Raw genomic sequence first — 11,869 nt, 5'->3', positions numbered from 1 at the left:
GGAACCATTACCTGGTTTCCAGTGAGTCACTTCTCATACAGTAACATGTAATTCACGTGAAAGCCCCTGGAACATACTAATGGATGAAGTCATTTTTATTACTAAACAGCTGAGTGTACTTTGGAACATAAGGTGTTGGAATAACACCCCATGTCTTCATGAGTCATCTTGCTATGGGTTATTTAATTACCTATACTTGTGAAACTGAGCAGTGGAAGTGAGCTGATGGTGACACTGATTGTGCTGTGACTGTTCAGGCATCTCCACATCCAATACAATCTCTTTAAAGAAGCAGTGAAATTAAATTGTTTAGGAGAAAACTACAAATCATACACAACAATTCAATATCATAGTTTATTTTTTTTCCATCTTTTTTTCAGATATTTTCATATTTAAAAAAAAGGTGTCAGTAACTGACATCAGTCAGAAGTTTGAAAAAGAAAAAAAAACTCCTTTCTCTCAAACCATTTCCAAATGTACCATTCCTTTATCCTCACCCTTCTGCTCCTCCTCATCACTCATTCATCTGTCTGATTCTCTCAATCCACCCTCAGAGGAATGCAGTACTTTACTGGTTTTAGTAAACAAAAAAACAAAAACAGCAGAGGTTTCACACCTCTGTTCAAAATTTTAAAAAAAGCTGCTTTTGCACTGGTTAGACTTCCCCAGCAGGGAAATAAGCAGAGCTACAACCTTTTGCGTTCGACAGCTATTCGACCACAGTCGGCCCTGCGTGGGCCCGCCGGCCCCCGAGAAATGGGAACGCGGCAGCCCGGTAAGAGTCTCTGCTCACCAAAGAGCACTTCTTAAATGTTGTATAGAGAAAAACAGAAGAGGTATTCATTTACTGGTAAATTCACAATCCAAAGCTTCAAATGTGTTAGCGTGACCAGGCTGCTGGGATCGGCGGAAGACAGATACGGCATGGTTAGGGCAACGGAAGCAAATCCCTCCTGGAAAACCTGGTGTCTAACTTTCTTCTCAATTAGCTTCTTATTTTTTATCATTACCAGAAAAATAAAGACATCATCATTATCAATAACAAATGATACACAGTTATCTCACAATAACAGAGCTACAGCAGAAGCAAGAAGTCTTTCCTTCAAAGTGCCTCGCTTTTTTTTTTTTTTTTTTTGACACATGAAATTTTCTCCGTCATTTCTGTGAAACAAACGCACACAAACATCCACACCTCAGTCATCATAAACACAGAACTCATCCACACAGTTACAGTCAAACTCAATAAGGGCTCAGACAGTGTTCTTTGAGTTTCTTTCCAAACCCCCTGGTTTTCACACACTCCTTGGATTAGCTTACATTGACATTTGAGATTTGGGATGGGGGGAGAGGATAAGAGGGAGGTAATGCAGTGGATTTCTAATGGATAGGGGGTTGGGGAATATAATGAGGGTTGGGGGTGATTTGGGGATCAATATGACCCCATTGTACACATTATGGGAGCAGCATCATCAGCACATCTGCACTGGATAGTTCAGGCACACCAAAAAAAAAACAAAGTTAACGCTTCCATCTCCAGTTACCACTAACAGCAACTACACTGACAACAACATCCACTTCTCTTAACACAAAATGAAATAAAAAGGTATTAAAGAAACAAATATAACAGTGACAATAGAATCAAAGTGCAGACTGCTTCTGGCTGCACAGCTTGCTGTTTTTTTTTTTTTTGTGGGTCTTCACTCTACGAGGAGACAGAAGAGATTGGCAACAAATGTGTTGCACGCTGGAATACTGAAACATCGTCCTGGAGGCCTCCGGTGTCGGTGCTCAGGCCCGGCACAAACCCCTCAGCAGAGCAGGAGTTTGCTCCAGGCAGCCCTCTCTTGGTCAGTTTTGGCACTGCAAGGCAACACAAACTGATGTTGTGTATCCACTTGTAGTTTGAGATGATTTTCTTCAAAGGTTCCTTTTTAATTTTCTTGCTTTCATTTGTTCTGATCCTCTTCTCAACACCCATCCAATAAGCACTGTCACAACCCAGGGCTTCTCTTCTCTCCTCCACACTTTTGTTGAATCCCCCTTCGATTTTCTTTTTTTTTCTTTTCTTGAAGTGTCCCGTAATATGCAACGACATTGACAAACGATAAAAACGCCAAAAAGCACTTCATGTCATGTAGCGGGTGATCGCTCTCAGAGCGTATAACAGTTCTGCCTGCATTCGCGCTTCCATAAGAAGCAGATTAACGTGGACCTGCAAGAGAAAAGAGACTGCTATTAAATACTGGACATCACCAACCAGTTAAAGACCAACCAGTCTGCTTCACATCAGAGTCTTACCTTCTCGGAGTGCTGAAACTGCCTCCAGAAGCTCTCATACATTCGTTTGGTGGTCTTCTCGGGACTACACACCATAGTCTTGATATAGATCTTAAAGCTACGGTCCAGAAGCTGGTTTATCTCCCCGTAATCATAGTCATCATACCTGAAGAACACAGAGAAACAGTGTTAGGCAACAGTGGCGATTTTGCATATAGGCAAACATTACACAATAAAGGTTGTATCCATGGAAATGGAATAGGAGTAGCGCGGCCATTGAAATGTTTGTCTTTCTCATTTGACTAGTACAAAAGAAAACGGCGATTGTTGTTTTTGTAATGGTGCCATTGAGAGTGGACGCAGTTCGCTGGAAAGAGACAGCTGGCTGGCTAGTTAGCTAGTCCTTTTCTGGAGTGAGTCTGTGAATCTGTTTAGTTTATTCAGAAGTTAGCCCGGTACAGCAGTCGCAATGGCAACAGTACACATACAAATGTCCGCCAAACTACCCAACCTGCTAGGTTGGTGGAATGGGAATGTCCGTACTACCCCTGCCTGAGTATCCAGCGACTGACCTGATGCCAAACATGCAGTGGATGTAGTTCCAGATGGCCCTCCGCAGCATACTGGTGTCGACATCCTTGTGTGTCGCCATGGTGTTGTAGGTCAGATTGTAGGCCATCTGGAACTTCTCATCCAGCATCTGACCAACATCCGGGTAGAGTCTGTTGACCAGAGAGAAACCGTGATCCTCCCAGCTGTAGTCCTTCAGAAAAGAGAAATAAGAAGTAAATAACAGTCATATAGACATTTTTTTTGTATACCGTACTCTATATTCAGACTTTACTTGAGATCTACCTGCACTCTGAATGTGGGAACATGCTCCCCTCTCCTGGAGAAGTCCTTGTAGCCATAGCTCGGGTCCTCAAAGTGCCGGGAGATGTCTCTGGAGGGGACACACTCCTCGTCCTCTGCTGTGACTACGAGCATGCTCTCAGTCTTCTCCCTCTCGAAGCGAGTTGCCATCTCTTCCTGGCTAGCCTCCTCCTCCTCGTCGCGACACTCCTGCAGCTGCTTCATGCGCTCCATAAGTACCTCCACTTCGCCACACATCTCCTATGGAAGCAAAGAGCAAAAGAGCACGTCTCCAGTTAAGAAAGAGTCCCGCAGGAAGCATCCTCACTCGGCTGCTGCAAACTTATTAGCATCCACCACACACAGGATGTTTAAGTGCAGGGATTATACCTGCTGCCTGGATTTAAGTTTCACAGACCAGTCAGAAAACCTTTGTATGCTCTCGCTTTCTGCACATACACCGTCCTTTTAACACTCACCTCGTTGCCAAGCAGATCGTCGTGTTGATTAGCATGGCCGTTGCCATTGGCAATGTCACAGACGCAGTACTGGCTGACGGAGGGGGGTCTGAAAGTGTGTCCACCGTCGCAGTGGATCTCAGGCGTGATGCCGCAGCCGAACGTGAACGAGGCAAGGGAGTGGTAGTGTGTGAGTAGAACCACGGCGTGGATTAGCTCGGCGAGGGACCAGCTGTGCTCCTCCGCTTTCAGAAGGCGCTGGAAAGAGGAAAAGGAAAAATAAAGTGAGTCCTGGTAACTGGAGCAAAAATAATGACTTCAATACCACTGACCTTTTAGGAAGTGGGAAAATATTTGTTCACCCTTCCTAACCAATTTATTGTGTCTTCCTTTCCCTCTGTCATAATATCTCTACTGCGAGAACTTCCAAACCCGCCCAAGTTATACAGCTGCAGCTATATTCTGGCATACACCCATGATCTCAGCCTGTTACGCAAGACTCTTCATGTCGACCCTGCAGACCACGTTCGTCCTCTCACCTCTATGTGTTCCTTGGTGAGAAGCCACGGTCGATGGGCCAGGATTTTGTTGAGTTCTCCGAGCTGCTGCAGCTTCTGTGGGGCACCATCCAGGCCGTTCAGCCACTTGGGATCCCCCCCGACCTGGAGGAAGTCGTTCACGTGGAGGTTGACCAAATAGGAACACTGGTGTCTAGCTGCCGCCTGCAGGATAAGAGGAGGAGAGGTCAACCTCAAGATATACAACGGTGACTTTGACTTTAACAGTTAAACGAGGCATGGGTTTGATATCGCAGGATGGAGTGTACCATGATGCCGATGTAGTGTCGGTAGTGCAAAGACAGGGGTCCATCCATCTGGAGCAAGTAGTGCTGCGTCCGGAGAAAACTCCCCAGGTACTGTGGATGGAAGCCCATCACGAGAGAAATGTTGTCGAGTCGACCGAGGGCTGCAAAGGCATCCTCAAATATCGACTGTGTCCTGGCGTCCACTTTACTGACTTGAAGAATCTTACAAAAAACAAAAAAAAGTAAAACAATAAATACGCAGTTTCTTACACAAAAGCCATGTTGGCAAGTGTGTTAAAAGTCTGTGGAGAGACTATAGACAGTGTGTTACCTCTTTTTCAGGTATAAATCTACTTGGTCCGTTTCCTAAGGGTCTTGGGATCCTTACTCCCAAGTCCTAGAAGACAAAAAAGTAGAACACATATAATGCCACAGAAAAGCAGAGAGGAAAGAAGCACAGTTTATCTGACATCACTCCTCATTGCTACGGCCACTGCACCAGTGTGAGAAACCCGAGTGTCTTTGTTTGTCTGACATCCATAACCTGTGAAATCTCTGCTGCTCTACAGAGAAAACTGAAATAAAAATGCGATTAAAAAAGCTCGTCTCCGTTGTGAAAGCAGCATACAATAGCAGAGTCGTAATAATACAGGTATGCATGAAATTAGAATTAAACTCTTTAGTTTTACAATTAAAGAGAAATCCAAACACAAATTGTGCCTTCAAACTAAAAACCACTGCCTCTTCTATGACCTGTAACTTTCCGCTGCTTGTCGAGACATGTCCAGCAGCGGACAGCGTCCCGCACAATGAAGCAGATGAATGAATGACCAACGACTCGTAAATTATTCAGAAATTAAAACAAATGCATTTAACGTGTCACTTAACCCAAATGTCTACTTATTCGCAACTGACAATAATTTCAAGCGAGAGGCTTTCTTGACCGATGACCCCAAACTCTTCTCACTCGTAAACAAGCTGCACAAAAGACTGCACTGCAGCTCGTTTGTTCCAAAAGGAAAAAGCGTCGCGCAAAGACGACAACAAAATGTGACACAATTGTCTAAATCCCTCCGTCGGGTTGAAGCTTTCAAAGCGGTACGTTTTGACAAAGAGTGTTATTCTGTTCCCGAAGCTCCTTTTCTTTCTCTTACCTTTTTGCTTCGCCGTTCACAATGGGTACATATCTTTAACAGGTCTGTCACGGCAAAATAATTATTTTCCACGTTTTCTGCCGGTGCGACCGCGTGCCTCATCGCGTGTCCTCGCTGCACTTTAATTATTTGAAGGGAATAAAAAATATCTAACAGGTATTCTGAATGGCTCTTTCCTCTTCTCTTTGTTCCTTGAGGCACTGGCTAAAGTGCTCGGCAGTCAGCTGTTGCAGCCCTACAGCAGAATGCCGTCCTCTCTCGCTCATACATTCGGTAAATAAGTCGAGCCTCGTGTGACTGACGTACCGGGCGACCAATCAGGTGGCAAAAACAGCCTCCCGGCAACCAATGGCGGCGGGAGGCCGCACGTGTGGGCCGAGCTAACCGTGAAGAGAGAGGGGGTGTCCAAAACGTGAGCGAAGAGACCAATCCCCCTCTAAGAAAACATCATCACTTCTTTCTCTCTCCCCTTCTTTTGTTCCCTGCTGCCATTGATCATGATTGACTTCACTGTAAAGCATTGCAATCTGTACGCTAAATAATGGCAGCAATCAATTCAAGGTGATTGCTTCCTTGATTTCCCTTTCCTAATCACTTCAATCAATACTTTAAAGCAATCATGATTTGGAATGACCAGCCTGCAGGATGACTAGAAATAGTTTTCTGCAACACTGCCAAATGTTGCTGTAAAAAAAGGCATATTTGTGGTATCTGCACGATCTGTGTAATGTCCATTCAGTGAAAACAACAACAACAACCCAAAGCCAGCTCCATACCGCAGCAAGTCGCCCTATTGGCTCTGTGCTGCAGTGGGGGGGGGGGGGGGGGGGGGGGGGGGGGGGGGGGGGGGGTCGACCAGCAGAAGAAGGTCTGCTGTGCAAAGATCAGCATCAGCGTGCAGCGGGATGGATGGATAGCTGCAGGACCTGCTGCAACAACAACGGCTCTTCAGTTAGTGGGTTTGCACCGCAGCCTATCAGACCACAGATGATGTGATCCACCTATCAGACCCCAGCAGAAAGGACTCCTTTAAAAGCTAGGAGGAAGCAGAGATAGGGAAGGCAGGTCTTATGGCTTTGTTTATCCCAGCTTAACAATAACACGTTCATCGGGACAGTGTATAACTGGTTTATCACACCGTGGTGGTTAGAAAGTCAATAATTACTCAGAGTTATTACTCAGAGATGAGATGTCCTGAAAACAACACTGCGAGCCGCACATTTTATATCGCAGTATAATAGCTTTCTTTCATAATCCAAACAGGTCTGGATGTGGGAATTATTTTGTTTTACCAGGAGTCTTTAAAATTCCTTGTAAACAAGAGACAGAAGAAGAAAGTTGTAATTTCATGTAAAAGTACATGCGGGTCAAGTGTTGTTTCCTCTTTGGATTGCTAGCAACCACGTTACAAAAGCAACATGTTGGCCAGTGAGCGAGCGCGCACCCACACACACACGTCATGTTTCTGCTCGAGATTTCAAAATAACATGTTTCCAGAGCAAAACAAAAAATGCTTTTCAGAGATTTCACAAAGACTCATTTTATAGGAAGAAAACTAGACGATGATTGTTTAAAAAGTTGTACATTTTGTGAGGTACTTTACTTCAGGTCATCATTACGAAAGTGTTTGGGCGAACCGTGAAGGGGTGCCCAATAAAAAACAAACAAGTTAAATTTGGTAACGAGGAGATGGTGAGTGGAGGCCAAGAAAATCCATGCACGCCCATGTGCACACCAATTAAGAGCCTGCCCGGGCCGTTTGGCAACCAGCTGCAAGTCCAAGCACAGTTAGATAGCACAGTGTTCAGCAGGTTCATTGTGTGAGTCGAGCCAACAGCTCCCCCTCCCCTCTCCTGGAGGTCACAGGGTGGGGTGCAGGGCAGCGGTAAACATGTTCCCAGGGCTGAAGTCAGCACTCCCAGGGATGCCGGGAGCCCCATGGCTCAGCAAAGCTGCAGAAGAGGCTGGTCAGCGTTAGGGCTTACGACACACCGAACCGTTTCACATAAAAGCGCTTAGGCTCGGGGGTGTCCGGCCTCGCGGACAGGGCCAAACACTATTGTCAGAGTGCACGCACTGACTACTCTGCAGGCTTTACTGTACTCACATCAGGAGTATCTCTGTGTGTGCAGTGATCCGGGCATATCTCCTCCTTCCTACATCAAGGCTGCGATTACACCTTCAGCTCACCGTCTTTGGTCCAGTTGATCAAAAGTTGCATGTTTATCGTTGGTACTCAGAACTGAACTATGCAAACACAAACCAGGGCTTGTAAACAAGTAACATGGAGTTATAAAAAGCTAGCATTAAGACGGACTTGAGAACACTAAACATCCAATATCATATTATACATGCTCTGGAAGGATTAGGAAAGCACAAAAGTGGACCTTGACTTGAGGTGTTTTCTCCAACTATTGACGCTTTCACAGCCGACGTCATCAAAAATATATGTGCACATGTTAACAACGGAATTGGCTTTTTCCCCAAGCATCCAGAGGAGTTAGCAAGCTTTTGAAGCTTTTTCACATTGAATTAAAATATTTTACCAGCATCACAATGTCTGGTTGTCAGAATCGATATTCCACCAGCAAACTCAAGTACGGCAGTATCTTGAACAGTTAGCTGGACGGATAAAAAATACTTGTGTTTGTAATGCCCACATGAGTCTAGTGACTTGTATGCTTGTTGTTGCTCTTGTTTTCTACCCACTCACTAGTGGCCCACTCACTGGTGGTTAACGCCCTTACATAGGTCGACAAACTATTACACTCCGCTGTACTTCCGTTGCAAAAGTGTACATGCACTCTTGTGTACGTCTTCATTGTGTACTAAATGTAAAAGGGGTCTGTATACATTCAGCCCTGAAGCCTGCATCTTACTCTGGCGCCGACACATTTTAAGAAAACATGACAAAACTCTTTGACTTCAATAGATTACGCCTGGCTCGTATTTGAACCCGTTAGACTTTTGTGGTGTCTTCTGAATCTGGTTCAGAACATGGTGTGATGTACAAAAACCACACTGCAGGCAGGTGTCTCGTAGAAGACCTACATCTCTAGGGGTCTCCCTTATTTGATGTCACCTTCTGCTGTTTTCAGCTCATTGCTTTAAGCTAAAACCCAAACTTACAAGACAACACGCTGGCTGAGAGACTCATTAGTTGTTGTAGGAGATAAACCAGTGACCTTTTAGCAACAGGATTGGCCACTAAGCCACCGTGACACCCTGGATGTACGTGTGTGTATCCATGTGTGTGTGTTTGTGTGATGGGCGAAGTAACGGGGTGAGGGACTTCAGATTTGTTTTAACAGAGTGTCTATGATCAGATAGCAATCTGTTGGATAAAAGGCCTGAACAACAGACACAATTCCACTACGCTTACACTAATATTCATGAAAAAATATTCCCAGAAATATTGTTCAGATCAAACGTTTAAGATTGTAACTCCCTGACTTTTCTCTGTGTATACTACATTTTAGCATTCACCATTATCCCATATTTGTTGTGTGGCCAGAAAATATTTTGTGTTCAGAAAAAGATTGCTTTAATGTATGAACCTGTGGCCATTGAAATGCAATGCCTACTTTAAACATACACACCTTAGCTGACACACATTACATGGAGGAAAAAGGAGCGGACATTTTAGAAACGGTGTATTCAGCCACATTTTGGTGAACAAATGTGTATTGTGCTGCAGAAATGGTTGGAGAAGGCATTTTTTGTTTGTTTTCCACAGTAAAGACAATGTAAATCCATTTTGTCCAGCCTAAATCCAAGATGACCTCTGTGCTTCACGAATGACAAAACTACAAATGTTTTCCAGCCAGAAGCCTTCAAGTCCACCGTGTGTTCGCGTTTACACACTTTATAGCATCAGTCAACAAAGAGTGAAATACAAACCACAGTAAAAAGAGAAACCATCGTAAGTGTAGAAAGTTGACGCTGCCACTGAGGAATTTAAGGTTTAGGGAAGTAAACAGACATGCAACAGTTGGCATGTTGAGATGACCTTTTGAAGCAGAGTTTTGATGAGTATTACTGTAGAAAGAGGTATGACAGTGGGACTAAATCTGGTACAAAAAATATGTAGTTTTAAAGCAAAGTAGCCGTTTCATTATGATCCAACGGTCTACTGTTAGGAAGGAGTTCACTCAACTTTTTATAAGTAAGAAAGTATGGCAGTTACTTTCTAAAGTGCTCTCAAAAGCAATTTCTTTATGAGTGTGGAGACGAATTAACAACAGGCTTAAACTAATAAAGAGGGTGGTAAAAGCTAATATGATTAAAAAAAAAACAGTAAGAGGAAGCCATGCCAGACGTAAACTCGGCACATGTGTGTCTCAGTGCTGCGGCTGCTGTGTTTTCTCATGCAGTAAGACGCGAGGGAACCGCAAAAACTGTGGGGATGTTCAACAAGTGGCAGAAGTCCACCAGACCCGTTTAAACCTAACCTATCAGTGCTCAGAGGAGAGGAAGCAGAAAACTCTCGAACACTGGCATAAGCCTAGCAACAGGCTTCCACCAATCACAGGGGAGAACAACAGTTACAGGAACCAATCTTCTCTGCTCTCTCTCTCTCTGCCTCTCTTGTTTCTCTGAAAAAAAGAAAAAGAAAACAGAAGAAGAAGAAAAAAACTTTTGCAGAGGTATGAAGTTCACTGAACAAACTTATCTGGTTTGTTTCATGGAAAGTAATTCAGTTTACTGATGTATCCGCTAAGTTTACGATTTTGTATCTGTTTGAGTTTCTCCGCCAAAAACTGGCAAAACAAATGTCTCCAAACTTCACAGCAAACACTAAATCACATGGTTCAACTTAGCCCAGAGGCTCACAAAAGCAACTCTCTTCTGTGAAAAACAACTCAGCTTTTTTTACCCCATGTAAACAGACACTCTTTCAAACCGACAGACTGGTTTTTAACACTAAAAGGAGTAAATCAATACAATTAAATACAGATCTACAAATACGAGGATAGTTTGAAACTTGTGCACCAAGAGTGAAAACTGCAGACTAAGAGGGTATCCCCCACTCTTCAAACACAGCTCGATGTCGAGCCTGTTCACCTATCACTGAGCATTTAACTGAGCAGACTGGAGGGTTAACCCTTACCTACCCACCAGCCCACCACCTGCAAACCTCCCTCTCATCTTACAGAGCCGTAACCATTTGAAGCTGATGACCAACATGTTTAGAGGAAGAAGTCAGGGTGCCATGCAGTGTAATTTTAAGCTGTTTTCATTTATTTGTCATTTAATGTCAAGACCTCTGAGGTCAAAGTTGAATCCATGTGGGAATTAACTGAACCAGTGTCGCCTTTTGGCCCTCTTTGAGCAACTCTTGTTCCCTTTTCTTCTCCTTTCTTTCCCAGTCGCCTCTTCTCTGATCTGTGTGTTTTCTGGCAGGCTATCAGAGTGGAGCGGTCTCGCCAAGCGCCGGCTTTCCTGAGAGGAGAGGCGTGCCCCCCAGACCAGCGGGTCCTGGACCAGCGCACACCAACACTGAGAGGAAGCAGCGTTCCCTGGATTCCACGAAGCGCAGAGGAACTGCAGAGACCTCGGAGAGCACACGGAAAAGAAAAAAAAGAAAACTACAGATCGAGGTATCTGGGACGAAAGTTAACCTCATTACTCATGTCTTTACACTGTCAGGCTGAAACATGAACATACACAACTCCCCACATAATCTACATGTACAGTGGGCTACAATACAGGAGAAAAGGCGTTGGCCGGCAACCCCTGTGTGCACGTGAGGAAGAGTGAGTTCCCGGGGATGTTATTCTAACAGGGAGAGGGCAGCTGTCACAATACAGCGGGCTCCAAGAGAAAAGATCCCATAGAAAAACAGAAAATACCAAACCCTTCCCGTGCTATCTTTAGCTTGAAAAGGACAAAGCCAGCACAAATCAATGAAAAAGACTGTCCTCTTTTCTCTCAATATTTTCTTCAATATACCCCGGCTGTTCTTTGGCCGCCCCTCTTCATGAAGTTCACTGACGGTACATGCAGGACATGACACTGCGGGGCGAGAGTTCAAAAGACAAAGCTCAAGAGTCTTGCAAAGTATCGAAGCAAATGTTTCAGATAGTGAAGACAATGCTCGGTGAAATCTAGTTAAAGCTTATCTCTACTATCACCCAAAAACATGGGACCAACAAAGCTGACCTTACACCAGCGTTGGGACTCTAACAGCCCCAATGAAAACAGCCCCTCTGGTCGGACGCTGCTGTGTGCCTCCTGGCATGCACAGCTGTTTTTTTCTCTCTCTCTGCCTCTCTGACAAGACCACGGCTCTGCTGACTGAGCAAAAAATGACTCATCTCACT

At 44.5% G+C, this 11,869-nt stretch overlaps 1 protein-coding gene across 1 annotated transcript; it reads right to left on the bottom strand.

Moving 5' to 3' along the window:
• Positions 1 to 340: 340 nt before the first annotated feature.
• sesn1 (sestrin 1) lies at positions 341 to 5,714 on the bottom strand. The gene is made up of 9 exons (XM_079216179.1): positions 5,547 to 5,714; positions 4,724 to 4,789; positions 4,414 to 4,614; positions 4,127 to 4,309; positions 3,609 to 3,845; positions 3,133 to 3,390; positions 2,850 to 3,040; positions 2,299 to 2,443; positions 341 to 2,212 (listed from the first exon to the last, which is right to left on the bottom strand). The coding sequence occupies exons 1-9, from the start codon at positions 5,646 to 5,648 to the stop codon at positions 2,126 to 2,128; spliced, it is 1,470 nt and encodes a 489-aa protein (XP_079072305.1). The 5' UTR covers positions 5,649 to 5,714; the 3' UTR covers positions 341 to 2,125.
• Between the last annotated feature and the right edge of the window lie 6,155 nt (positions 5,715 to 11,869).

This window comes from Taurulus bubalis (genome assembly GCF_910589615.1).
Source record: "Taurulus bubalis genome assembly, chromosome: 3".
NCBI lineage: Eukaryota > Metazoa > Chordata > Actinopteri > Perciformes > Cottidae > Taurulus > Taurulus bubalis.
This window is presented reverse-complemented; position numbering and strand designations above follow the sequence as displayed.